We start from the raw sequence: 27,153 nt of genomic DNA on the forward strand, positions 1-27,153 counted from the left end.
CAGTCACTTATCATCCGAAGAAAGATCTTCGGTCATCTGGATCTTTTCTTGCCCTTCAACCCAGAATAAGGTCCAGATTTGGTGGCTGCTCCTTTTCATATAATAGTGCCATTGGATGGAATGCTCTTCCACTTCAACTACGTAAGGAATCTTCTCTTTTATCCTTTCGCAGGTCATTAAAAACCTGGTTGTTTTAAGCTTCTTTCCTGTCTCCTGCTTCTTGCCTGTCTGTCCGCAGCGCTGGGAGGCCTATGGGTAGCCAACGCGCTTTATAAATCTCATTTCATTCATTCATTCAATCTGTTCCAGTAATGCACCGGTCATTGCTGGTTTAGTGTCCACTTTAGGGGGGAGCGATCTACTGTACCATTTAGCAGACAGTTCAAGCCTCCTGCCAGGATTACTGCAGGCTGTGTGTTCCATAACTGTTCCCAGGATTCCACCATAGAACGAAGGATCCTCATTGGTTGGGCCTTACACGTTCACCAAGCATATATACCTTGCATCCAGCGTACCAGGGACAATCACATGCCGGCCTCCCAGGTCTATTTTAACCTCTCGCTGCACAAATGGAACCCTAGGTGCCAACCAAATAAACGCTCCCTGAGCATAGCTAGAATACATGGTTGTGAAGATTTGCACCTGCCATCTGCGTCATAGGACAGACAAGCATGCTCCCCATGTATGTTTCTTGCAAGAATGCCATTGATACACCATACCTGCACAGGTAAGAGTGTGTTTGCATATGAGCTGTAGATCATATGCTTTAGTATAGATCGCCACCTGGTGTTGGGTCTGGATGTTTGCACTTTGTTCGAAGAAGTCTTGTATTCACGAGGTAGGTGGTGACTCCTTTCGGTGATAGTGCGCATGGGCATTGACTCCATCCTTAGATTGTTTTTATCTGCCATCTGGTTCAGATGTGTATTGCTGCGCTCCGGTACCGTTTTCGGGCCCCTTTGACGTGCAATCCACTATCCTCGACGGTATTATCGATTGCGGTTCCTCATTCAACGCGCATCGTCTCCCTTCGAAAAAACTTTCCAGCGGAAAACTCTAGGCAGGCCGTCTGGTCTACCTGTGCCGTCCGTGCTAGCAGTCGATGGAATGGACTCCATTTAAGCTATGTCCCGGTTGTCGTGCTAAATTTCCACGCACCGCCTTGCACGAAGTCTGCAACCTCTGCTTATCCCTGGAACACAGCGAGAAGGACTGTGACGCATGTCTATCATTCCGATCGAAAAAGACACTTGGTTATAGTCGGGCTCGATGCCACGAAAGGCAGCACCAGAGCGACTCTATTCCGGACTTAGTCAGAGAAGATTCTGGTATCCAACATCCAGCTCAAGAGACAGAGGAAGAAGAGCAGATCTCGGAGTCTGAGGCAGACTCCTATGTGGAAGAAGAGGACGACATCACTGCAGGTCAGTGTACTGTGAGTACAGATCCCCCTGTGCCCATTCCTTAAAGGCCAAGGCTCCGGTCACTCTTTAGCCCTGGAGTCCAGGTTGGCACCGACAGTTTCCGATTCCCCGCCCTCCGGCCCTCCTCCGAAACAGAGAAGCCTTTTGGCTCTGGCTCGAGCCAGCCCCACTCCGATGCCGAACCAACACCTTTGGCAACAAAACTTAAGATGCCTTCGGGACCGAAGATTCCACCTTTGACTCCAAAAGTCTCGGAGCCGAAGCACTTCAAGCCCAAAGATTTGGAGCCGAGACATTCCAAGGCTAAAGACTCAGAGCCAAAATCCTCAAAGGCCAAAGACTTGGAGCTGAAACACTCCAAGCCCAATCATTCAGAGCTCTCCCCCAACGAGCCTCCATCTAATGAACCAACTTTTGACCCAAAACAGAAATAGCTCGTTATAAACCCTAAAACATGACATGTTCAGGCAACCATTTCAAAGAAACGGAAAGCTGACTTGCCATAGGACTATCATATCCCTCTTAAGAAGAAGAATGTGGGCACTAACCCCTCTCCTCTTTACATTCCACCTCCTAACTTACTTATTACACCATTAAATTCACCACCAAGGCCTATTACACCTGACCCACAGGATGAAGGGGATGGGGATGAGGATCAGGACACTGATGCTTGGGAAGATTACCAAACAGATCCAAATACAGATAATGACCCTGATTTGTATCCCTCCAGACCTTCCCCACCTGATGACCACATTGGCTATCTCGAGCTCCTTAACAGGGCTGCTCATTATCATGGGGTAGAACTTCATAAAGAGCCTTTAGAAGAGGATTTCCTCTTTGAGACACTTTCTTCCTCACAAAGAACTACTCATTCTTTGCAAAAAGGCATGTTAAAACACACTAGGTCTATAAGGATGCTGTAAGGGCAAGAATAATCACACCTGGGGTGGATAAACAATATAAATCGGCTCCTACCGATCCTATTTATATTAAAGGACAGCTGCCCTTAGACTCTCTTGTAGTCCCCAAAGAACTCGAGAGCTAACTCGCAGGCCACAGTTAAGACCCCTCCTTCTGATAAGGAGTCCAAGCTTATTGATGCCTCATGCAAAGGGGTAGCTTCACAAGTGGCAAACAACTGGCGCATTGGCAACGCCCAGGCACTGCTAGCTTGTTATGACAGGGTTCATTACGATGAGCTAGAGAAACTCATGCAACACTTGCCTGACCAATACAAATCGAAGGCCAACGACCTTATTCAGAAAGGTAAACTTATTACCAGCACCCCCATTAAATGTGCACTAGACGCAGCAGACACAGCATCTCGTTCAATTAACACCAGTATATTAATACGCAGAAACGCTTGGCTCAATCTCTGGATTTTAGCCAGAGGTGCATACTGCCATACTTAACCAACCCCTTGACAGAGAGCATCTTTTCGGACCAGCTGTTGATAGCATGCTGGAAAAGATGGAGAAGGACACAAAGTCCATGGGGCTTTACAGTTACCTACCAGTAAAGGTTCTTTTTGCCGCTCATTCTACAGGGGTGGCTCAAACAATATCTCCACTGACAATGCCTCCTCCCCTTACAACGGCATCAATCAATCCCCCTTGTCAAGAGGTCATTCTAAAGGAGGTTTTAGATAAAACTACGATGGGGTAAGAGGTAGGGTTAATTCCACACACACTTCCCCCCCCCCCCGCAAACAACCAGTGACTTCCCTCCGATACCCCCCCACCCACCCCAATCATTCCACTCCTGTCTGTGGACGTCTCTCCCAATTCCTACCTGTCTGGAATTCAATCACCTCAGACAAGCGGATACTACAAATTATCCAATATTGTTACTGCCTGAAGCTTACAAGCACTCCCCCAAATATTCTTCCAAGAGCACATGCAATGTCACTGGAACATCTCACCCTCCTAAAGAAAGAGGTTCTATCTCTGTTAGAAAAACATGCTATAGAGCCTGTCCCGTTAACACATCAAGGGGCTATACTCCCTGTATTTCTTAATTCCCAAGCAGGACAGCTCTCTGGCCTATACTAGACCTCAGACCGCTAAATCTATACATAGTCGGACCACTTCCACATGGTCACACCAACAGGTTCTCCCACTACTTCAGTCAGGTGACTTTCTATCCACTCTAGACTTAAAGGACGCCTATTTCCATATTCCCATTCACCCTGCTCACAAAAAATATATCCGGTTTATGGTGGACGGACAACATTACCAGTTCAAAGTTCTTCCATTTGGAGTAACTACAGCACCCAGAGTTTTCACCAAGTGCCTAGCAGTAGTCGCAGCTCATCTAAGAAGACAGCACGTTCATGTCTTCCCTTACCTAGACGACTGGCTGATAAAAGCCAGATCACAACAAGCTGCCTACATCACACTCAAAGAACAGTCCAACTGCTTCACGACTTGGGGTTCACTGTAAACCTCACCAAGTCTCACCTCCAACCATCCAACACACAAGTGTATCTAGGAGCCACAATAGACACTCGCAAAGCTCTAGCATACCCCAACCCAGTCAGGATTTGCAACATGCAAGCTCTAATATGAGTTTCAGCCTCAACACTCATTACCAGCCCGAGTGTTCTTGCATTTTAATCGTTCCCTACGCAAGACTTCAAATGTGTCCCCTTTAGTAATGCTTAGCACGTCAGTGGAACCAGGCTCAAGGTCCGTTATGAGATCTGGTGTTGATAGATGGCCGTACTCATCGCACTCTGCAGTGGTGGAACATGCAAAAGCTTTCCAAGGGGTGGCCATTTCTCGATCCGGTTCTACAGATAGTGCTAACAGCAGACGCATCCTTCACTGGTTGGGGAGCAGATATGGGTAAACCTACCATCCAGGGCATGTGGACTCTGCAACAAAAACAACTCCACATAAACTTATCTCGAACTGCTAGCGATTTTTCTAGCATTGTAAGCTTTTCAACTTCATCTAGTAGGCAAAGCTGTCCTGGTTCGCACAGACATGACAGCGATGTAGTACATACAAATGCAAGGGGGCACGCACTCCAACTCTCACTGCTAGCACAGAGCATCTGGAGATGGGCCATACCTCAAAAATATCTCCTTGCAGAACATCTTCCAGGAGTAGACCATTTAGTAGCAGATCTGCTCAGTAGTCAACGACAGTAGATGCACAAATGGGAACTTCACCCTCAAGTTCTCCTCCCGTTCTTCCAAATGTGCGGCCTCCCAGAGATGGATCAGTTCGCCACCCACCTAAACGCAAAATGCCCAAACTTGGCGTCCAGGCATCCACACCCATTATCCAAAGGCAATGCACTATGGCTGAATTGGTCAGGGATATTTGCTCACGCCTTTTCCTCCTCTCTCACCCATTCTATCAATGGTTCGGAAACTCGAGCAGTATTCCCTGACGCTTATCCTAGTTGCTCCCACATGAGCCCGACAACCCTGGTTCACAATTCTGTTGGAGCCCTCTGTAGTTTCCCACCAAAAACTACCTCTCCCCAAGGTTTATTACTCCGAACCGTGGAGAGATAAGACATCCAATTTCCAATCAGCTCAAACTTGCGATTTGGCACCTGATTTCCTAGAGTTTGGCTACCTTAATCTTCCGCCAGACTGTATGAATGTTATCAAAGAGGCTAGACGCCCTACCACAAGAGCATGCTATGCAGCAAAGTGGAAGAGATTTGTTGTATATTGTAACAACAATCAGATCGATCCACTAGATGCTTCAATACAAGACATCATTTGTTATCTATTACACCTGCAACATTCTAATTTAGCGTACACATCCATACGCTTGCATCTTGCTGCAATAGCTCCATATCCGCAAAAATAGACAGCACTATTAAAGCTTTTATGGAAGGACTCAAAAGACTCATTCCTCCCAGACTTCCACCTTCTCCAATGTGGAAGCTCAACGTAGTCCTTACAAGACTCATGGGTCCACCATTTGAGCTGTTACAAAAATGTGAAATACAATTTCTCACCTGGAAGGTAGCCTTCCTTCTAGCCATCACTTCTCTAAGAAGAGTCGGTCAGCTTCAGGCAATAACTATAGAGGAACCATTTTTGCACATACATTAAAGCAAAGTGGTTCTTAGAACTAACCCCAAATTCTTACCTACAGTGATCTCTGCCTTTCATATCAACCAATCTGTTGAGTTGCCTATATTCTTCCCTCAACCAGATTCAGTGGCAGAACGTGCCCTTCACACATTAGATGTTAAGAGAGCATTACTTTACTACATAGATGGAACAAAACGTTTTAGGAAAACCAAACAACTTTTTTGCTTTTGCTCCACCACATTAAGGTAATCCCATATCCAAATCAGGCATTGCGAGGTGGATAGTTACGTGCATTCAAATATGCTACATTACAGCTAAACGCACACTAACCATTCCTACTAGGGGCTTCTATGGCATTCTTAGGAAACATACCCATAGATGACATCTGCACAGCTGCAACATGGTCTACACCACACACATTCACAAAACATTGTGTGGCTGTGTTAGCAAAACAAAAAGCTAGTGTGGCCAGGCAGTTTTAAGAACACTATTTCAAACCACTGCAACAGCTACAGGTTAGCCACCGCTTCAGAAATAACTGCTTTATAATCTATGCTAAAGCAAATGATCTACAGCTCATATGCCTTGAACGGAAAATGCTACTTACCCAGTATGCATCTGTTCTTAGCATATAGAGCTGTAGGGTTATATGCACCCACCCGCCTCCCCGGTTACGTTTACCTGTTGCAGTGATATCTTACTTGGATACAATTTACATGAACATCTCCTATTACGTTACTAACTACATCACCCTTTATGGCAAAACAATCTATGGATGGAGTCGATGTCCTTTCGGTGATAGTGTGCATGGGCCTCTTAGAACAAAAACCAAAGTGCAAACATCCGGACGAAACACCAGATGGCGATCTATGCTAAAGCATATGACTCTACAGCTCTAAATGCCAAGAATAGATGCATACTAGGTAAGTAGCACTTTCCATTCTCTGCCTCTTAACACATCTGCCCAAACCCCAGACATTCCTGGTCATACATTTCCAGTCAGTGGCCATCAGTGCTGTTATAGGCTGTAGGCATCTCAGGATTCCCCCTTCCACCCCCCCCCCCCCCCCCCCTTCCTGTTAGTCCCCTCACTGTTTCTCACACTCTGGTATCTTAACCGGACAGTCAATCTGAGCTACAAGTTCCCCTACAAAACTGTAACAAACCCCAAAATGCCCCCCCCTCCCTCAGGCAGTGTGCCCCAACTGGAGAACCCACCCCAACTTAGCCCTCACGCAGGATACATTGCCCCCATACCCCCTAAAGAGTCAACGGCCTCCGTGTCATCTTCCGCTATTAGCAGAAGACCCAAGTTCTGGCGAGGCCCTCAGCCCACCCGTCGGACCATTGGCCCACTTAAAGCATCCTGCCGATTAGAATACATATTGCCCTGTTACAATAATAAATACCTCCTTGTTAGCTGACTCATCCTTTAGCTTCCCTCCCAGAACTACAGATGTTGTGTGAATACTTTTAACGATTTACAAAAAACATCCTGTCCGTGATCATGCTTGAGAATTGAAGGAAGTGAGCAGTTAGGCCCCCCCCCCCCCATTCCCTTCCCCTTGTCCTAGTGAGTCGGTCACCGCTCATTCTTCTTCAGACATTTCCCTTCCTCTGCACTTGGTCTCTCGGTGTGGCTGGGGAGGCTCATCCGTGTCTGGAATAGTTGGAATCTGACAGGGTGCCACTCGATTATGATGAAGTTAGATTACTTTTTGGGACGCACTGTGTTCAGGATCCAGTCTTCCAAAAAGAGTTCCATGGACTGTCCCTCCACCTTTTCAGGGATCCCAACTATGCAAAGGTTATTCCTCCTTGATGGCCCCTCTGAATCTTTGACTTGTTCCTCCAGTCGAGCGGTCCTAGACCGGCGTTCAGTCAGTCTTTCAGTGAGGCCAGTTCTGATTGTATGGTTTACAATTCACCCTGCATGGCATTGACCTTGTCAGATATCTTCCAGGCATCTGTGCAAAGCAGCCCCAACTTCAGTGCAACAGTGTCCATCTTACCTTTGGTGAGGTCTCTGATCCCTTAATTTCAGCCAATAATTCCGCAAGCGTGGGGGCCTCCTGTTCCACAGTAAGGGCCTGCGGGCCAGCTTCCCCCGTCTCCCCATCTGTTTGCAATGGCATGGCAGTTATTTATTTTGTTGGTCTGCACATTCTTGCATCCTTTATCCTTGGCCATGACCTTGCAGTGTCAGCACTCCCGCTTTGAGGCCCTAGTATTTCTGAGGCCCAGTAAACCACCAATCCCTGACTGCTTCTTCCCTGTGGGAAGCCTCGCCTTATAGTCCCGGCCCTGGGCGTTGGACCTATGTTACTGCCTCTGATCCGGGCCCTCTGACCCAGGTCTGTTGGGGCCCCTAAACTATTTACTCACTGATATGGTGTGCTGTTGTCCCATATACTCAACTCTGAGGGCTGGAAGGTTTCCGGTATATTAAGTGTTGTACTCCTTGTGCCTTGGCCAGGCCTCCCAAGAGCTGCTAGTCTCCACTCTCCGCTTGGTCTCCACCCGACCGGGTTCTTAACCTCCACATGGCTAGCTGTGTTGTACTCCGGCTCAGATCTTGCTGCAGTGGCCTCCCCTTTCTGACAGCAATTTGAGGCAGTCCACCGCTTCTCCTGGTTAAGGCGCCACGTGGTGAACCCTTTGTATGCTGTTCAATGTGTGCGATCGCTTCACCTGCTTCAAGGGCCAGCTGTCTCTCCCATTGTTCCCAGCGATGGTGGCCTGCCTCCATGTGGCTTGATCTTGGTTAAATCAGCTGCACTTTATTATCCTGCACCGGGTCTTCAGCCCTCTCTCAGGGTGACTCCCTGAACACCACCTTTCCTTCCTCAGCAGTCCTGACTTTCCTTGGGCCTTCCGAATTGGCTTTCGGGGGGCAGCCTGACAGTTTTTGTTTCAGATGGGCGTTCAAAGGATTATGACTGACTTCATTATCAGCAGGAGCTCTGGGGTTCTGCATCTAGGTCGTTATGTTGCTTAGCCATGCCCCGCCGCCAAGATGTTTGATGTATCTGACTGCTGACACATTGTTCATCTTAAGCAGTTCACACGACTGGGCTTTTTCCCTTGTCCAACATCTAACCGTGAAAGAGCTGGCAAAAAGCTTTAAAGTAATTGATGTGCAGTGACTGTTCCTGCGGAGACCACAATCCTTCTGTGGAAAACGTTCCACAATGCGCTTCACAACCCGGACCTGCTGGCATCTGACTAGATGAGGAGGTCTGGGGCTAATCCGCAGATCGCCCTCCAATTCCAGGCCTCCATGTGTGAGAGCCACCACCAAATCTCGTCTCGCACGTCATCTGTAAGTTTGACTGTTTGAGAGTAAGTAAGACCATTGCGAAGGTACGGTGGCTTGAGCCGTTGTAAGACCCATTAATGCAAGGAGCACGGAAAAATGGTCTGGATGGCGGAAGACCGCTTCCTGAGTAGACCGGCAATCTGGTTAAAAGTACATGGTTTTGCCAGTGTGCTGTAACTCGTGACTTATCTTTGTAACCTTCTGTGACAGGCTGAGCACATCAGTCAAGGAGATGAAATGGGACCCCCAATGTTTTCTTGGACGGGACTGGAAGGGATCTTCCCTAGTTTATTATGAACCCCAAACTTTCCAAGAGGTGTATTGCTGCTTGTAAAGGGAGAGACAGCTGCTGAGGGCATAGGGCTATGAGGAGCATGTCACCCACATAAACAATGAGGCAGATGGTGCGAGCTTGAAGGTGCGCCACCACTGGTCTGAGAACCTTGGTCAAGCACCAAGGAGCGGAGGACAGTCCGAAAGTAAGGCTAGGAAATTTAAACTCCTGTTGGCGCCAAAGGAGCTGAAGGAAACGCCTGTGTGATGGAAATATGGGAATCCCCAGGGTCGCGTCCTCTGTCGAAACGCACCATCCACACCAGAGGCCAAAGAACATCTTGCAGCAGGTTAATATACCCTCCATCTTGATATGTTGGTACACTAGCCACTCATTAAATTCCCGCAAATATGTAACTGGGCGCTGACCCCCATTGCCCTTGTCCACAAGAAAAATGTTGCTGGCAAAACCATGGGGCTGGATGGCAGTCGACTGGATCGCTCGCTTGGCCAACAAAGCCTGGCTTTTGCATCTATTAACTCTGCTTCTGTGGCAGAGAATTGGATCGGGTGCGGCCTGGTTGCTGGGAAGGAGGTCCCATTAAACTCTGTGGTCTGCAGGCCCACGCGTCTGCCGTTTGCACCAAGCATGCGTGAACAGTGGAAGCCTGCCTCCCACTTGTCCCCTGGAAAAGGGGTGAACACTCACCGGAGTTGGTGTTTGCGGCATGTCCTCTGGAGCCTTTCCTCTGAAATTGCTACCCCCTTGTGGGGTAAACGTTTGTGAAGCTGGATTGGTCCTGGTAACCTTAGCCTTGCCTGGTGCCTTGCCCTCTGGGTTAAGATGCAAAGCAGGCTGGCTGAAGCAGCCCCTACCACGGTCAGCCCCTTGGAAAACCCGAGAGGGGAAAACCTTTTTGAGGTCTGGGCCTTAACTAAAGAAGTGAATGTATTGAACTTCCTGAGTTGTTTGACAAAGGGGTCTCCGAAGATACCCCCTTGAGCCACTGTTGCTGCCTCCGAGACGGCCAGGTCCCCAAGCTTTGGGTCCACCTTAATCAGCAGAGACCATCTGTGTTCCATGGACAGAGCGCAGTTGAGGTTACTCAAAGATATCTGCTCTCTGTGCACTTCCTGGTTTCTGGGGAGATCATGGCACCCAATGCTTTACTGTCCTCCGCCATGTCAAGTATCTTTGTCAAAGGGCCTACAGCATCCAAAAACTTGTCCTGGCAAGCTTGCCAGGAGCAATCTATCCCTTTCTTAGGGTCTTTAATAAACTTGGCCTGGAATGTATCCATGTGTGGGTCAATTTCAGGCGTTTGTACCACTTTCCCCTCTAAACTGGGTCTAGGGCACTCCGCTCTAAGGTGACTATGCGCCTCTATTTCTAATGGTGTGCATAGGGGATTGGCCACGTAATGCGCCACCTTGTCGCAGGGAATTCATTCAGCCGACTGTGAATGTAGGATCTGGTCAGGGCCTAGCATGTCCGACTGTAGTGTTCCTTAAGGCACTTCACTGGGAGGTTTGCGCGGGAGCTATGGTCTAGATGACCCTACCTCTTCATCAGAAGGAGGCTCATCATCCTGGGGTTCTGGGTATAAATGGGGGGAGGATTAGTAGCTGGTGTTCTAGGGTTGATGGAGGTAAGGCTGAGAGGCTCTTCGCCATGAAGGCGTGTTTTAAGCGCTCAAAGGCGTCTAGGTAAACGCCCTCGTCCCGGGGGCGCTTCGCCAGTGCAGTCTGTCTCCATTGAGGCTAGGTGTACAGAGGAAGGGCCTGGCACATCTAGCACTCTGTGGTCTCTTGGTGCACTCGCGCGCGATGAGCTGCACGGGGTGCTCCTCCATGGGGCCCATAGCCTAATTAACTGCCCGGTAGATGGAGGCATCCACCAGATTATTAAAGTCATTGTCCCAAGGGAGCTATCCCAAAGGGTCCTCATAAAACTCATGCTTGTTCCATGAGGAGCAAGTATGTAGTATTAACCCAAAGGGAAACCATATAGGGTAGTGTAGACTTACAAAAAGGTGCTACTCGTGCAACACACCCTGCACTAGCGGTATATGGACAGACTATGGCTGCTGATTAGGTGCAGTCACAAATTTGTTTTGTGAGCAAAGCCGCACCATAAGGTTCCGCATCCCAGGAACAATCCCCCAGGTCCCAGTGGTATTAGAGGGGTTATTGGCCTGGGAGTATGTTTCCTCAACTGGCCTGTGTGGTCACTGCCAATATACAGACCCCAGCGGGGAGTCAACAAACTCCTAGAAGACTGACCCTGGTATTGACGACACAGGTGTCTGCCCTTTCAAGCAGAGAGCAGGATTTAATTCAGTACGGGCCCCATACGCGGGGTGTCGCACTCTAGGCATGGCTCTGGCAGGCTGAACACCCAACGCGCATCGGATCCTGTCAGTATCGTAACTGAAAGTAATTGCGCGTCGGAGGGCGAAGCTGCCGAAGACACAGCGCTATCTGGCAGGCGGATGACAGCAGCGCTGCACTGTAATTACCGGCCACAAAAAAGCAGAAAGACACTCCCTGTCAGCTCAACAAAGTAAATTAACAACCAAAATTAGCATAACATTAGCGCTCGCATTCCTCAATCGGGAAACAAGGAAAAAATGACTTAACTGTAGGCTGCGAGGAAAGCGGGATTTCACAGCCAAGGAACAGGAGGATCCGGTTTGGCCACCGTTGTGGACTACTGTTGTGTTAGATTGGTTGTTTTGGGAGTGCCTTCCCAGAGACTCATGGGACTGCTAGTTCTGCGTGTTTTTCTTTATATAAAGAAAGATTAAAGGTGGTTTTTCGGTTTTTTCTTTTCAAAAAAGTTTAAAGCAATTTTTTTTAAAAGGCTGCCATATTAATATATCAGAGTTCCGCATAATCCTTATCTCCGTTCCTGACATAGAATTTCTGAGCAGATTACACCCAGCTGTTATGGTCTTCCAGGGCAAATGAGCACTGAATTGAATTGAATTGAATAGGGAGTTCCAGGTCTTGGCGGCCAGGTAGGAGAAGGATCTTCCTCCCGTTGTTGTAATTTGGATGCGGGGGACGGCGGCAAGGGCGTGGCTGGCTGATCGGAGATGTCGTTTGGGAGCGTAGAAGTTGATGCGGTTGTTGAGGTAGCTGGGGCCTTGATCGTGTAGGGCTTTGTGTGCGTGGGTGAGGAGGCGGAAGGTGATTCTTTTGTTGACGGGAAGCCAATGTAGGTCTCTCAGATGTCCGGAGATGTGGCTATGTCGTGGGATGTCGAGGATGAGTCTGGCTGAGGCGTTCTGGATCTGCTGGAGTCTCTTCTGGAGCTTGGCGGTGGTTCCGGCGTAGAGGGCGTTGCCGTAGTCCAGTCGGCTGGTGACGAGGGCCTGGGTGACCGTCTTCCTGGTCTCGGTGGGGATCCACCGGAAGATCTTCCGTAGCATGCGCAGGATGTTGAAGCATGACGAGGAGACGGCGTTGACTTGTCTGGTCATGGTGAGGGAGGAGTCCAAGATGAAGCCCAGGTTGCGTGCGTGGTCTGTCGGTTTGTGTGCGCAGCCCAGGGCGGGGGGCCACCAGGAGTCGTCCCAGGCGGAGGGTGAGGAGCCCAGGATGAGGACCTCCGTCTTGTCTGAGTTCAGTTTCAGGCGGCTGGTCGTCATCCACTCGGCTACGTCTTTCATTCCTTCGTGAAGGTTGGCTCTGGCGGGGTCGTTGGTCAGGGAGAGGATCAGCTGGGTGTCGTCAGCGTAGGAGATGATGTTCAGGTTGTGTTGGCGTGCGATGGCTGCAAGGGGGCTCATGTAGACGTTGAAGAGGGTGGGGCTCAGCGAGGATCCTTGAGGGACCCCGCAGATGACTTCGGTGGCCTCTGACTTGTACGGTGGTAGGCGGACTCTGTGTTCTTCCGTTGAGGAAGGAGCTGATCCAATCCAGTGCCTTCTCCTGGATTCCGACGTTGTTGAGGCGTTGCACAAGGGTGCGGTGGCAGACAGTGTCGAATGCCGCGGAGAGGTCTAGGAGGATGAGGGCCGCTGTTTCTCCGTTGTCCATCAGGGCTCGGATGTCATCGGTAGCAGCGATGAGTGCGGTCTCGGTGCTGTGGTTGGCTCGGAAGCCCGACTGTGAGGGGTCGAGGGATCCATTCGTCTCGAGGAAGGCGGCCAGCTGCTTGTTGACGGTCTTCTCGATGACTTTGGCTGGGAACGGAGGAGCGAGATGGGGCGGTAATTCTTGAGTTCGGTGGGGTCCGCTGTAGGTTTCTTGAGTAGAGCGCTGAGTTCGGCGTGCTTCCAGCTCTCCGGGAACGTGGCGGTGTCGAAGGAGGTGTTGATGATGTTCCGCAGGTGGGGAGCGATGACAGCGTCGGCCTTGTTGAAGACGTGGTGAGGGCAGGGGTCGGTTGGAGATCCGGAGTGGATGGAGTTCATCATGCGGACGGTGTCTTCCGTGCTGATCGGAGTCCAGGCGCGGAGGGTGGTGGTGGGGGGCGGTGGTTCGGTCGTGGCGGGCGTCGGTTGTGTGCTGAAGCTGTTGTGTATGTCCGCGATCTTGTTAAAGTAGGAGGCGAGGGAGTTGCAGAGGTCTTGCGATGGGGTGATGTCGTTGTTTCCGGCGTTGGGGTTGGAGAGCTCTTTCACGATGTTGAAGAGTTCCTTGCAGTTGTGTGCGTTGTTGTCCAGCCGGTCCTTGAATGCAGTTTTCTTAGTGGCGCGGATCAGTTGGTGGTGCTTCCGGGTGGCAAGCTTGAGGGCGGTAATGTTGTCTGGTGTTGGTTCCCCTCTCCAGGCTTTCTCGAGGGCTCGGCAGTTCTTCTTGGAGCTCTTGAGTTCGTCGGTGAACCAAGGGGCCGCCTTGCTGCCGGGTCTGCTAGGCGGTGTCCTCAGAGGGGCGAGTTCGTCCGCATAGTTGCTGATCCACTTTGTGAGGTTGTCGGCGGCCTGGCTGGGGTTTGCTGAGCTGGCGGGAGGGTGCTGGCTCAGGGAAGCGGCGAGTTGGTCAGCTGTGATCTTGTTCCAGCTTCTTCGGGCAACCGGTTGCTGGTGGTGGTGGATCGTCATTCTTCTGAAGTTGAAGTGGATGCAGCTGTGGTCCGTCCAGTGGAGTCTAGTGGCGTGGCTGAAGGCGATGTCTTTGCTGCACGAGAAGACTGCGTCGAGTGTGTGTCCGGCGAGGTGGGTGGGGGTGGACACCAGCTGCTTGAGTCCGAGGTTGGCGAGGTTGTCGAGCAGGGTGATGGTGTTGCGGTCGTTGTTGTTCTCCAGGTGGAAGTTGATGTCCCCCAGGAGGATGTAGTCAGCGGAGGGGAGGGCATGCGGGCTGACTAAGTCGGCGATGTCCTCGCTGAATTGTGTGCGTGGTCCCGGGGGTCGGTAGATCAGGGTGCCTCTGAGGGTGGTCTTCGGGTCGGTACGGATCTGGAAGTGTAGGTGTTCGGCGGTTGTCAGGGTGTCGTCGATGTTGGTCGTGATGTGGATGGTGTCCCTGTGGATGATGGCGATGCCTCCTCCCAACTGGTTGGCGGAGCGGTCCCTCCGGGTGATCTTGTAGCCCTCTGGGATGGCGATGGCGATGTCGGGTGCTGAAGAGGCGTTCATCCAGGTCTCCGTGAGGAAGGCAACGTCAGGAGATGTGGTGTCGAGGAGGTTCCAAAGTTCGACGGCGTGCCTGTGGACGGAGCGGGTGTTGAGCAGGATGCACTTGAGGTGGTTGCTGCTGGTGTTCGGCTTGGTGGTTGCAGGTGTGGGGCAGGTTCGGATGCAGGTGAACTTGCAGGCGTGGCAGCTGAAGGGTCCGTGGGTGTGCTTCGGGGTGGCTCGGTAACATCCAGGGATGCCGCTGGTGTTGAGTGCGCTGAGTTCGGTGGCGTTGTAGGACAATCGGGTCGTCTTCCGTCTGTGGGGGCCAGGGGTCCTGGCACTGGGCGCGGTCCAGGCGCGGACGGACGCAGACGGGCTTACCTTTGGCGCGCCTTTGGCGCACAATCGGCGCGCCCGCTGCGCGTGACCGCTGCGCGTTTGCACGGTCGCCATATATGGCGAAGTGCGAGGGAGGGCGGAGCAGCTGGGAGGCGGGAGCGGGGAGGTTACAGAAGAAAAAGGGGCGTGGTTAGCGGCGGTGGCGGGAAGCGGGCAGGGAGGACAACGAGAGACAGGGGGACCGGCGAACAACGAATACAGAACAAATTAACAAAGTAAATACCACAATTGCACACAGAGAAACTCAGCAGTCAGGGGGCACACAATAGGAGACCAAGGTGCAGGAGCACAGCGCTATCGCGTAGGAGACCATGCCGCTCGGTGGCAGGGGGCGTGGTCACACGGCGGTAGCAGGGGCAGCGAGGAGGCACACACAGCAGCTGGTGGCCGTGCGGCGCGGGGTGTCCTAGATTAGGTCACACTCACCTGCGTCGCACGGTCGCCATATATGGCCAAGTGCGAGGGAGGGCGGAGCAGCTGGGAGGCGGGAGCGGGGAGGTTACAGAAGAAAAAGGGGCGTGGTTAGCGGCGGTGGCGGGAAGCGGGCAGGGAGGACAACGAGAGACAGGGGGACCGGCGAACAACGAATACAGAACAAATTAACAAAGTAAATACCACAATTGCACACAGAGAAACTCAGCAGTCAGGGGGCACACAATAGGAGACCAAGGTGCAGGAGCACAGCGCTATCGCGTAGGAGACCACGCCGCTCGGTGGCAGGGGGCGTGGTCACACGGCGGTAGCAGGGGCAGCGAGGAGGCACACGCAGCAGCTGGTGGCCGTGCGGCGCGGGGGTGTCCTAGATTAGGTCACCTTATAGAAAACCGAATTTGCTAGTTAAAGTATATCACCCATAAAATATAAAAGCAGGATAGAAGTTAACAGCTTGTTAAACACTAAACCCTGTAGGTTTATTGCCTGTAAAAAATTCTACCAGTAACCTTGATCATGGTATTAGCCAAATGGTATTTCCTAGCGGTCTGTACATAGGAATCAATCAATGTCCAATTGTTAAGATGCTGTTGTACACTTGAGGACCCCAATAATTTGAACAGGTGCAGCACCGTGACTGGGAGTGCAATGATTGGTATGCGTGCATGCTTTAAAAAAAAAAAATATATATATATATGACTTTTTTGAAGAGATTGGCACCTGTGTTCCTGTCTATACCATAGGTACTTGGATGTTGCTTTGTTTATCCAAATAACAGCTTCTTGGAAAACCAAAGAATCCATGATCTCCATTAACCCCTTACATTTGTCGGACGGCTGGGAGCCGTCCGACACCTAGGTGCCCGTGTGCGTCTGACAGCTCCCGGCCGTCCAAGCACATAGCACTGGAAATCCCTCTGGTGCAGGAACCAGAGGTATTGCCTTTCCCCCTACAACAGCCTCAGAAGCTGGGGAAGAGCCAACAATTCCACACAGTCAGTTTCATGTCAGCCAGCTGTTCCTCCTCCCCTTGCTGCTTCATATGAAAGTGCCTTCCCTGGTGTAAATCTCAGGTGTTACATGAGTCGTCTGGGGCGTTAAGGCATATTTTAGAAAGAGACAGACCAAAGAATTCGAGACTACATGGTGCCTTTAATTCATGTTCGTGTGTACCATTGTTTTATTGTTTTGTTTCTATTTTTTTAAACTAAAAGTTCCTTAGCAGAAACACCAATAGTGTGCCCGTTTTTCTGTGGCAAAATAGAAGTTATATCAGGTAGAATAATCTATGGGTGTGTGTCACGGTACCAGAAGCACCTCATTGTTCCAGGAGTGCTTCTGCCACGCTATGGGTAGCACCGCATTCTTTTTTAAGTAATGAATGTAACAAGCCTTGGGCGATCGGGCATTTTTATAGTGTGTGTGCAAGAATGTTAGTACTGGATATGCGGTCTTAATTAACAACGTAAACAAACAGCCCCGCATGCTTATAAATATCAAACGTGTAAAGTACATAAAAAGTAAGCTCTAAACAAAAACTGTTTTCCCAAAGAAAAATCGATGTCATCTTGCGTTTTTAGATTTCATCCTTTATTCATTTTTCTCTTTTTTAAAAGCTTTTTTTGCAACTGCAAACGCGTTTCGTCCACAATCTGACTTCTTCAGGGCTCACAGTATATGCTTGGCGCGTATTTCAAATGACCACTGCAAATATTTTCAAACCAATTGATTTAAAAAAATATCTGAGCAGTAAAGTTGTCTCAGAAGCTTCTAATAATACATGTATGTCGGTGAATAAATGCACCTGTCTCCGCACGTTCGTCTCGGCTCAAAATGTTCCCCAACATACGGGTATTATTGGAAGCTTCTGAGGTGACACAACTTTACTGCTCAGATGTTTTTTAAAATCAATTGGTTTGAAAATATTTGCAGTGGTCATTTGAAATACGCGCCAAGCATATACTGTGAGCCCTGAAGAAGTCCGATTGTGGACAAAACGCGTTGGCGGTTGCAAAAAAGCTTTTAAAAAGTAGAAAAATGAATAAAGGATGAAATCTAAAAACGCAAGACATAGATTTTTTTTAAAAAAAAAATATTTTTTTTTCCTTTGGGAAAACAGTTTTTGTTTAGAGCTTACTTTTTGTGTACTTTACACGTTTGGTATTTATAAGCGTGCGGGGCTGTTTGTTTGCTGTATGGTATTGGGGAGACTAAGTGGGTTGTCTTTGCTTTCTCCATGTTGGGACCTAGGGGATTGTGTCCCAAGCCCCTTTTTGCACCTTTTTTCTGTTTAAAAAAAAATAGGGACTGGTACGGGTATCTATGCTTTGATCCACAATTTTGTACGATATATTAATTAATAAAGTGGTTGGCAAAGAAGAGAATGTAACTAATATGCCTAATAATTGGGTTTTAACTGTGGAAAGCAGTGTGACCAAGCAATGGGTCAAAGTATATTTTTGGTGCATGTGAAGTGAATGGTCATTGTTTATTTGGGATTACTCATAACTTCATCTGATATTGCATTCATTGAAAGGTGGAAAGACTAGCATTTAATTCTGATGTCGACCCAAAATATTGTGAGATTTGAGTTGCAGATGATGGGTTATTTTAATGCAACCTTAGAGTTTAAAGGCAGAGCTATTGAAACAGAAATGGATATTTTGAATTTCAAATTATAATTTGAAAATAGCAAAATAAAACTTGTGTTGCAATTCAAGGAACGGATATATACCAAAATTGGCTTGGTGTAGTCTGCTAAGATCCGGCATGCTATTATTTGTGAAAATATGTTAAGGGGAAAAAAGTGGTAGGGGGTGGGGAGGGGCAGTTGGGGAGTTGTTTAGTAGTCAAACAAGTTGTTTTCCCATTTTAGCCCTCAATTATGATTGCTCACACCTGAAGCAAAAACGGCATAATATGTTTATACCAAGCTTGGCATGAAAGTTGAAAATTAATTGGTAAGCATTCTTTCATTGGTCTGGTGTATGCCCGTATAGTAGTTTCAGATATTAAAATGTTGGTTGCTGAGCTTAAAATGGTTAACTTCTTTATCCCACAGTTGTTTAACATGAAGGGGTTTTCCTGCCATATTGAAATTCGTAGTTTGGGGAAAAAAATGAAATTTCAGATTTTTCTACAGCATTTTGGGGAGGAGGTATGAGGAAGTGCTCCAGTCCATGGGTGTGATGAAGGGCACTGAGAAATGTGGAGCAAATGCAAACAAAAGAGAAAATAAATGGGTTGGCTGTTATTAAAATTGTGATTTTATTGTAAATTGTGATATTATGGCTGCCATTTTATGAGTAGCAACAAATGAGCTATTTTGTACTGTAAATTACGATTTCAAAATTGAGAATTTTCAATAGAATAAACAAATAAAAAAAAGAAAAATTCCAGCTAAATAAAAATGTGGGATAAAAATACGCTGTACACAGCCAACAGATAGGCGTGGCAGGGATTGGCTGCCCCACATAAAGGAAAGCTTCAGTAGTGTGGACATCCATTATAAGCATTGCTGGGCTCAAAGACAACAAGGTGTGATTCTCATTCTGCATCTTCATCCTAATATTTGTGGAAGTTCATTGAAAGAAAACATTTGGCTCTCCCTTCTAATTAAAGAAAATCCTATCTATGTGATAGATGCTTATTGGGGGTATTTACGCTCACTTAGGTAACGCATCAGTGTAGGGTCCGGAGTGGAGTAACTGGGTCAACTGCATCATCCCCTTGCTGCTGCGAATGATCCGTTTTAGTCCCTCTTCCTGAAGGATAGGGACGTTTCTTATTCTTGTTGAAAGCAAACTGTAGGACAGTGATACATTACCTCCTACTTCAGTGATGTATAAATGCAGTGTAGAAAATTGCAAGATCTGTTGATGTTAACCATCAATGCAGAAATGATTTGAGCAGAGAAGCATCTACCCCAAAGTGATCAGTAGCAGGTCAGCAATCCTCCTCAAAGTGTTGTGTAGAGGGCAAATGACAACTAGCCTAATCAACTGCTTTGTGACTTCTAGGTTGGCTATGTTTCATATCTTTTGCCAGTGGCAGAAAACGCAAAATAACAAAACTACTTCTAAGTCATTTGTTTATAGCCAGGGTCTGCAGTTCAAGGGTGTGAGGAAAGGAGATATGACCTCTTAGAAACTGAAGAAGAAAGTATCGGTTTTCCTGTGACCCCCTCTAATTGTATTTAGCATTCAGTAGTTCAGACTAGATCAAAATGTTGCAGACTTGAGTTATGGCAGTGATGGTGTACAAACCTTTTGCAGTGAACATTGGTAAAATGTTTCCAAGTAAGTTATCAACCATACTTGGGGCCTGATTATGAGTTTGGCAGTGCGGCGGCGGGACAGCCCTGCCACTGCATCACCAAAACGTGTGTGCACTGCCGCCATATTAAGATTTTTTTTATGTCGCTGGAGGGCAGTTCTTTTGCATTTCCACTGTTTTCTATGAAATAGGCACCACAATGGGAACCTCAAAGATAGTACCTACACAGCATGAACTGGTGCAGTCCATGTCGTGCCAAGCATATTGCGGCCTCATGACCGCCGTGCCACCGTCTTGGATCTCTGATCACTGGTGGTGCAATGGCAGTCGGAAGAGCGACAGCACTTCGCCCCGCGAGTCTAGCAGTGCGTGGACCGCCAGACTCTTCATTAGGCCCTTAACCTCTGGAGTGCAGTGTGCGTGTGGGCTAAGGGGTACATGAAAATTGTTAAAAGGTTCTGCTCTGCAAACCACTTTTTCTCAGCTTCGTAGTGCAGCTACTGAAGTATTTCAGAGTTGATGTATCAACACACTTCCTGAATAGTTCCTGCAGTGATAGTTTATGCAGATCTGTTATTTCCGGAAATGCTTTTGTTTTGGGGTAAAGTTTCTTCTGAAGTGTCAATAAATAACGATTGACCACGACCTGTTTAATTTCTCAATCCAGTTCCCTGAAGTATTCATTGAGGATGTCAGTCTCTGAATTTTTGGTCTTTTTGATGGACATTTACCTGTGTGTTAAAGGGTAAATCACATCTCATTGAAATAACTATCGTTGACTTTCAAGTTGCACTGTTGTCTTTGGATTTCCAATCCACCTTCATCATCATGTTTCCAGGTATTTTTTCAAATGAGCGAGAAATTTAGCATGAACTATATATGGCTGATACTGAAAGCCTGATGTGTGGTTCCATTGGGAAAGACTGAATATGCAGCAAACCTTTACTTTTTAGCATTTGTTATAGTCCTTCGGCCAGTTATTTGAGATTTGCGTTCCAATTGGAAGGCGCAGTTCAGAAAACCATTAATGGGTAGTGGACGAATTACTTAAAGGGTCATTTTAATTTTGAGAGTATATAGCGAAGTTTGGTGGTGTATGCACAAGTATTGTTTAAACCATACAACGTTTGAACTCTCGTATTCAAAAGCAGCAGCGACCTGTCCCCTGCCAAAGTGGTGAGACAGGCAGGAGGAGGGAGCTGGCGGGGTGGGGGTGGGGGGTGTTCAGGTTGGGGGACAAAATAAAAATGATTAAAATTACCTGATCGCTGCCGCCTCTGTAATCTGCTCCATTGCGCTCTTCCTGCTTTTGGGACAGTCTCCCAGACTGCACTGCGGCCAATCATGAGGCTGCCTGAAAGCAGCATCAGGATTGGCCTAAGCGCTATGACTTTGTGCTCTCAGGGACTGGGAGCCTGTCTCTGCTTTGTCCAGCCCCAGCAACACGGCTAGGGCTGGAGAAAGCTTCACTGCGCATGAGATGTTTTGTCAGCCTGAAACAGCTGGCCAAACACCTCATGCGTAGCAAAGGGCAAGGGAGTGCACTACCACTCCCCCTCCAGTATCATCCCCCTGGACCTGCCCCCAAGACTCGTCAGAGTCCTGGGGGCAGGTACAGGGGGATTAAAATAAAACTGGTTAAAAACCCGTTTTATTTGCGGGTGGTGGCAGAGAGGGCGGCGCTCCTACATCCTAATGTAGGGGCCGCTGCTGTTCAAAATAAGTTTTCATGACTATATGACTGAGTAAACCATACATATATATACATGTTTTTTGTTTTCCTATTTGTAGATTGCTCGATGTATATGGCATTGTCGGTCTAATGATTTTTGTTCGAAGCAGTAACATTTTTTCTCTTTTCCTAATTGCTTGCATTACTTTACATATATGCTTATGTGACTGTTTGTAGGTGGATGGATGACAGTCTTGTAAATGACATCACACCGAAGCTGATTGGAGACCGGCCTAATACATACACTTATACAAAGGCCTTGGCTGAGTATATTGTTCAGCAGGAAGGTGCAAAACTGAATGTGGCAATAGTAAGGCCGTCCATTGTTGGTGCAAGCTGGAAAGAACCTTTTCCTGTAAGTTTTACAAAAATGATTGTATTTTCAGTTTAATTACATGACCTATGGCATAGTAAAAAATTAAAGCATGCTGCTGTAATTAAATGTTAGCGATTCACAGGTTAGTGTACCAGTATGAGATGTGTACTAAATTGCGGAGCATTCTAGTGTCACAATACGAATGTGCTAATTATACTGTTAACATATGTTAATTATGTTGCTGGCACAAGTTTTGATTGCAGTGAAATGGCCAACGTGTTTCTTCCATCCAACCAATTTCTCAAATCACAAGTTGTTGTAGAGAGTAATTTCAGTCAGGCCCGTAGTAATTAGCATAGCCTCAGTGGCTTAGGAGGTGATTTATTATGACCAAGTGTCTATATTGTTCGAAACTGCAATGCAGTAGTGTTGTCAGTAGCACTTTTAATGGCTGGGTGTTCTAGATCATTCGGGGTGAGGAAACAGTATAGAAGTGGACAAATGGTAAAACATGCCACAGAATGGTAGGGCAGTTTGGTTTACATGTATTCAGTAATTGATGAGGTCTGATAGGACCTGAAATTAGATTTCAGTTTGGGGCTTGAGGGGAATGTTCAAGAACTCTTGCCCAGTGGCTGCAGACTGACTGCTTTCAACCATCAGCCGCTTTACTAACCCCATGCACCAGTTACACCACCCATCTTCACCCGCTCTTTCTCACCCACCCATACCCAATGGACTCCTTAGTGATCAGACATTCACCCTTCACTCTGTGGCCCTGCCATTTTCCTCACACGAAGAGCTCAGCAACATTTTCTAATTGCTGCTCCCCCAGGTTGATGGTGGTGCCAGTGCACAAAACTCCAGTCCAGCACCCTTAAGTATAGGTATACATAGTGTGGATGTGTAAAGTGCTGTCGGAGAGATGGGCATTTGGGTTACAGTGAATTATACTGGAAAAGTTGGTTTACCACCAGTCATGATCACTATAATACACAAGTGTGCGTACTTTCGCATGCACAGATATATGCCATGACCTCCTACTCGACAAACCTGCCTTGCAACACAAATGTTACACCCACCTCTGCCATCTTCCTCTTCGTTGGAGAAGCAGTGGCTCTTGGGGGGCGGGGGGGGGGGGGGGGGGAGAGAGTCAGCCAGGAGAGGCAGCAAGCACACTAGTTTCTTTTCTACAGCCTGCCACACCCATGAGGCCATTCCAATGCGGTTACTTCATTACGCTTGGATGCAGTTCCAGTTCCAGATGCAGAGTAGGGAATCCAGTGTTTCATACCACATTTTACCAGCCTTTTTGCTAACATGCCTGGCTTGATACTTTAATGCTTTCTTTCAGTCAAATCAGGGTAGCAGCTGTTAAATCTTGCCATTCTGCTGCATTTTACGTGCTGGGGGAGATGGACAATAGTATGGATGGTTTCTTCTGGCGCAGATCCTCCATTGCAGTTCATGTGGAAATTATTTGTCTGGGAGGAGGACATTCCAAGGCAACCTGGGATCACTAGTCTCCAATTGTGACAATTGGACTCTTCTACCTTCTGTGTCCTGGGACCACTCGACTGAGTAATAGTTACACCAATGCTCCTGCTAGTGTTTACAAACACTCATTGGCAGCTACTTTGCTCTGAATTTAAATGAGCATGCTCCACATCAGTACTTGCAGCTCCTCTTGACCCATAAAGTAGTGAGGCAGAACAGTCCAAGACTTACGAAGGAGTCAAACTCATAACTGCAAAACACAATAACAATAAGTCAATGTGTAGCAAGTGCTTTTATTTTTTTTAAAGAAAAATTGTCATACGGCCCTAAATACTAAACGTTTGCAAATGTACTTATTGAACACCTTATCCCTGGAGACTCTAAGGGACTTAATCTGTGGAAGGTCTTGTTTTTGTTTAAAAATGTAATGCTCTTCTGGTGATTTCAATGTAAAAAAAACTTTCTACTCTATTTGACATGATGTCCGCATGTGCAATGTCTCATTCAGTTAGGAGCATTGGAACTACTTAGGTGGGCTAACCGAATTCCTGCCCAATGAAGATGGTGTTAGGAAGATCTACACCAGGACGGAACTAAATCCTTTCTCAAAAAACGTCTTTTAAAACACTTTTTTTGTAATTGCATAATGTCTGGCAGAAAGATATGTGTTCAAGCCAGTTGTAGAAAAGACCAGTGCATATATTTAAATGTTACTTCAGCCCAGTCTATACCACCATTTGGGCTATCCGAAATATTGTTGTTGCAATTTCTTTCCTCCAAAGTGGAAATCAAACGGATTAGTTTAGGTTTTCAATACAGTTGCTCACACAGAAGACTTTTATTGGAGACCTCCAATGCTCTCTGAAGCCAACTTGACTCAATTAATTTAAACTGTTAGCCCGGAAAACTGTGGAGTTAGCTGCATCATCTAAAGGAAGATTCCAATTGACGTTTTCAGGGGGAATTCGTTACCCGTTTTTTTTACTTTAGTGCCCTTTGGCTGCCCGCAACGCCGCATCTGCCACAATCTTAACCACTGGTGGGATGAGGGTCCCAGGGGTTGCGCGGACATTCGAGCACCGCCTGCTCTGCTCTATACACTCTGGGGAGGACTACAACCCCCAGAGTGCTCTGCTTCAGCCCACAGCTGCCAAGAGTGAGGGGGAGGCGTAGCCAAAGCGCTTATAGCGCAGCTTCTACCCCCGCGGGACGCAGCCCGGACCAAGGGCGGGCTCGTCTGCGCCCGTCCGCGGAAGGCTGGGCCTAGGAGTAACATCTTACCGGTAAGAAGTTGCCGTTATAAATCATATAAACCTGTGAAGTACATAAAAAAAAAAAAAGTAGAGCATGGGCAAGAGAGAATTAGCGCCAAATGGAGGAAAGACCACCGCAAAAAATGTACAGATCACTAACTTTTTGAAAAGTGCTGTGGGAATAATAAATAACAAAATAATTCAGGTTGAAGAAGAACTTGCTTCTACAAAAGATGCTTTAGATGCAGCAATGAAAAAGTCGCATCCAGAGGCTGGGAGTATGCAATCTGTCTCTCTGCTTACAACGTTAAAGGGTGACGATAAGGGTCGTGACAAGGTCCCTGTGGTTGAACCGATCAGCCTTTGCGAAAGTACCACAGCGAATATTACAGGCTGGGTAAACCCCTGCGTTATGACGTCCTCACTGGAAATTTCGGCGCTGTCTGAGTCTTTGGAAATGGTTTCCCCACCGGCTAAAAAATCGAAACACCAACCTCCTAAAGAAAAAGAAACACTGATGGCAAATCAGCAAAAAAAGGACAAAGCTAAACCGACAGTTAAGGAGCAAAAAACAAAGGGGTATACATATAGATAATACGGCTAACCATGCTCAAAAAACACTAAATTTTGAAAATCTTTTTTAAAAAACTGCATGGGAAAATGGACAGTATTGAACGTCGACTGATGTCCGAGATTGATTTAGTTGAAAAGGATGTCACGCATTTATTAGAACTGGTTTCAGAATTATCATAATCAAATTTATCAGAAAAAACACTGACGTCAAAGTCATCTGCTGAGATATGGAAAGAATACCCTTTGACTCAAACTGCAGTGGGTAAAAAACAGTTAAGATCCATGCCTCAAGTACCATCATACCAGAATGACTCGTCATCAAGTCAACCAATAAGCCTGGACAAAGACTGTCTTATAATTGCAGCTAAAGTAAATACGTTGGAAATGACAGAAGGGCCAAACCTATTAACTAATAACCTGGTTCAAGCTCTGCATTTACCCCCACAGGCAACCCCCATGTGATAATTTTGAAAAACGTACCAAAAGTGAGGGGAACCAAAAGAGAATCATATGACACATTAAAAAAAATCAGGTGGTGCATTGGATCTCTACTAAGTCTAAATTTAATACTAACCTACTACAGCAAAACATTTTAATGTTGAGAAGAGTGAGCTGGGTAGGGAATTCTAGGAAAACATGTCAAGGAGATTGTGTGGTAGTACATTTTCGCAGTAGGGAATTGGTTGATAACTTGTTAATTTCTTCTGTAATTTTTCAGCACAACCCACTGTATATCCGGCCAATTACTTTACCGCTGTGTCACCTGGATATTTTTACAGGCCAAATAAAGAGCATTGCTATATTGAAACAATTAATTTAGGAAGGGTTGATGTAATGGGGATTACTCCCACACCTAATAGATACATCCCATTAAGTCTGTGTAGCGATATAGATTGAAAAGTAATGGAAATTACTGGGCTACAAACAGATGACCAGAAAGTTGTTTCGGAGTATAATAGGATTCTGTACAATGAGTATTTATATCATGAAAAAGATAGTAGGATTCTTGCCCAAGAGGTCGGTGCTAGAAAACGCTTCTGGAACAGAGGCCTCTAGTTTTGTGAAAAGGAAGTGATAAATACTAAACTAGTGGATGGTGTATGCCAATTTCCCCAAGAAAATCTAAGTATTATGTCATGGAATGTGGCAGGGGTAAAAAAGAAATTAAATGATTAGGAATGGCTAAAAAAAATTGAGAACTGTGCTTTAATACTGTTTCAAGAAACGTGGCACATTGAATCATTTTTTAGAAATGGCTACCAAACTATATGTACACATGCCATACCATCTAGAATGGGACATGCAAAAGGTGGCCTAGCATCCGCAATTTTAGTATCTTCTCCCATCATTTTAAAAAAAATCACATATTACATCACAATTTTATCAACTATTTTATATTACAGTTGAGGGGAAACAGTCCATTGTTGTAATTAACTTCTATACCAATATCTTTGATAATACAAGATCTAAGGTAATTGTCTAGAAGAGGATCTCAATGGTTTCTTAAAAGGGTTGGGGCTTGACCATATGCTCATTTGGGCCTGCGATTTTAACATTAAAAAATGTGAAATCCTAGTAGGTGAACAATGTGGCCATCTAAATGACTATGGAGAGCGAACCTCGCACTTTCCCCATGATATTTATGGAGAAGCTATTAATTCTGCCATCCATAAATATAATTTGGTAATTATGGAATTAAAAGATGTTGATGATCAGTCACCCACCTATACATTTGTTGGTGCTAGATCGTCTTCAACTATTGACCTTTTTATTGTCTCAGAACAATGCAGGGATTTAGTGTAATCTTTTACAGTTCATGTACGTTTTAGTGATCACCACCCCTTAACCTTGACTATGAGAAATAATATATCTCGGATTAAGAGGGAGGGTAGCCGATGCGAACATCGTGACCCAAGGTAACAACTGAGTCTCGTTAAAATGGTCAGGAGTAAATCCTCCTTTGTTTATGGAAAATCTTACAGGGAAAAAACAGCATGATATTGATACCTGTTTAGGTAGATCATCAACCAG

At 46.9% G+C, this 27,153-nt stretch overlaps 1 protein-coding gene across 5 annotated transcripts in view; it reads left to right on the forward strand.

The window, feature by feature from the left end:
* The window catches only part of FAR1 (fatty acyl-CoA reductase 1), a 528,293-nt gene that overhangs the window by 197,862 nt on the left and 303,278 nt on the right, over nucleotides 1–27,153 (forward strand). For all 5 annotated transcript variants that reach the window (XM_085648214.1, XM_085648216.1, XM_085648213.1 and 2 more), the window contains one exon: nucleotides 21,661–21,838. In XM_085648214.1, the coding sequence (XP_085504340.1) occupies nucleotides 21,661–21,838 (178 nt within the window). The remainder of the gene's footprint in view (nucleotides 1–21,660; nucleotides 21,839–27,153) is intronic.

Source organism: Triturus cristatus, chromosome 3_2, assembly GCF_964204655.1.
Source record: "Triturus cristatus chromosome 3_2, aTriCri1.1, whole genome shotgun sequence".
NCBI lineage: Eukaryota > Metazoa > Chordata > Amphibia > Caudata > Salamandridae > Triturus > Triturus cristatus.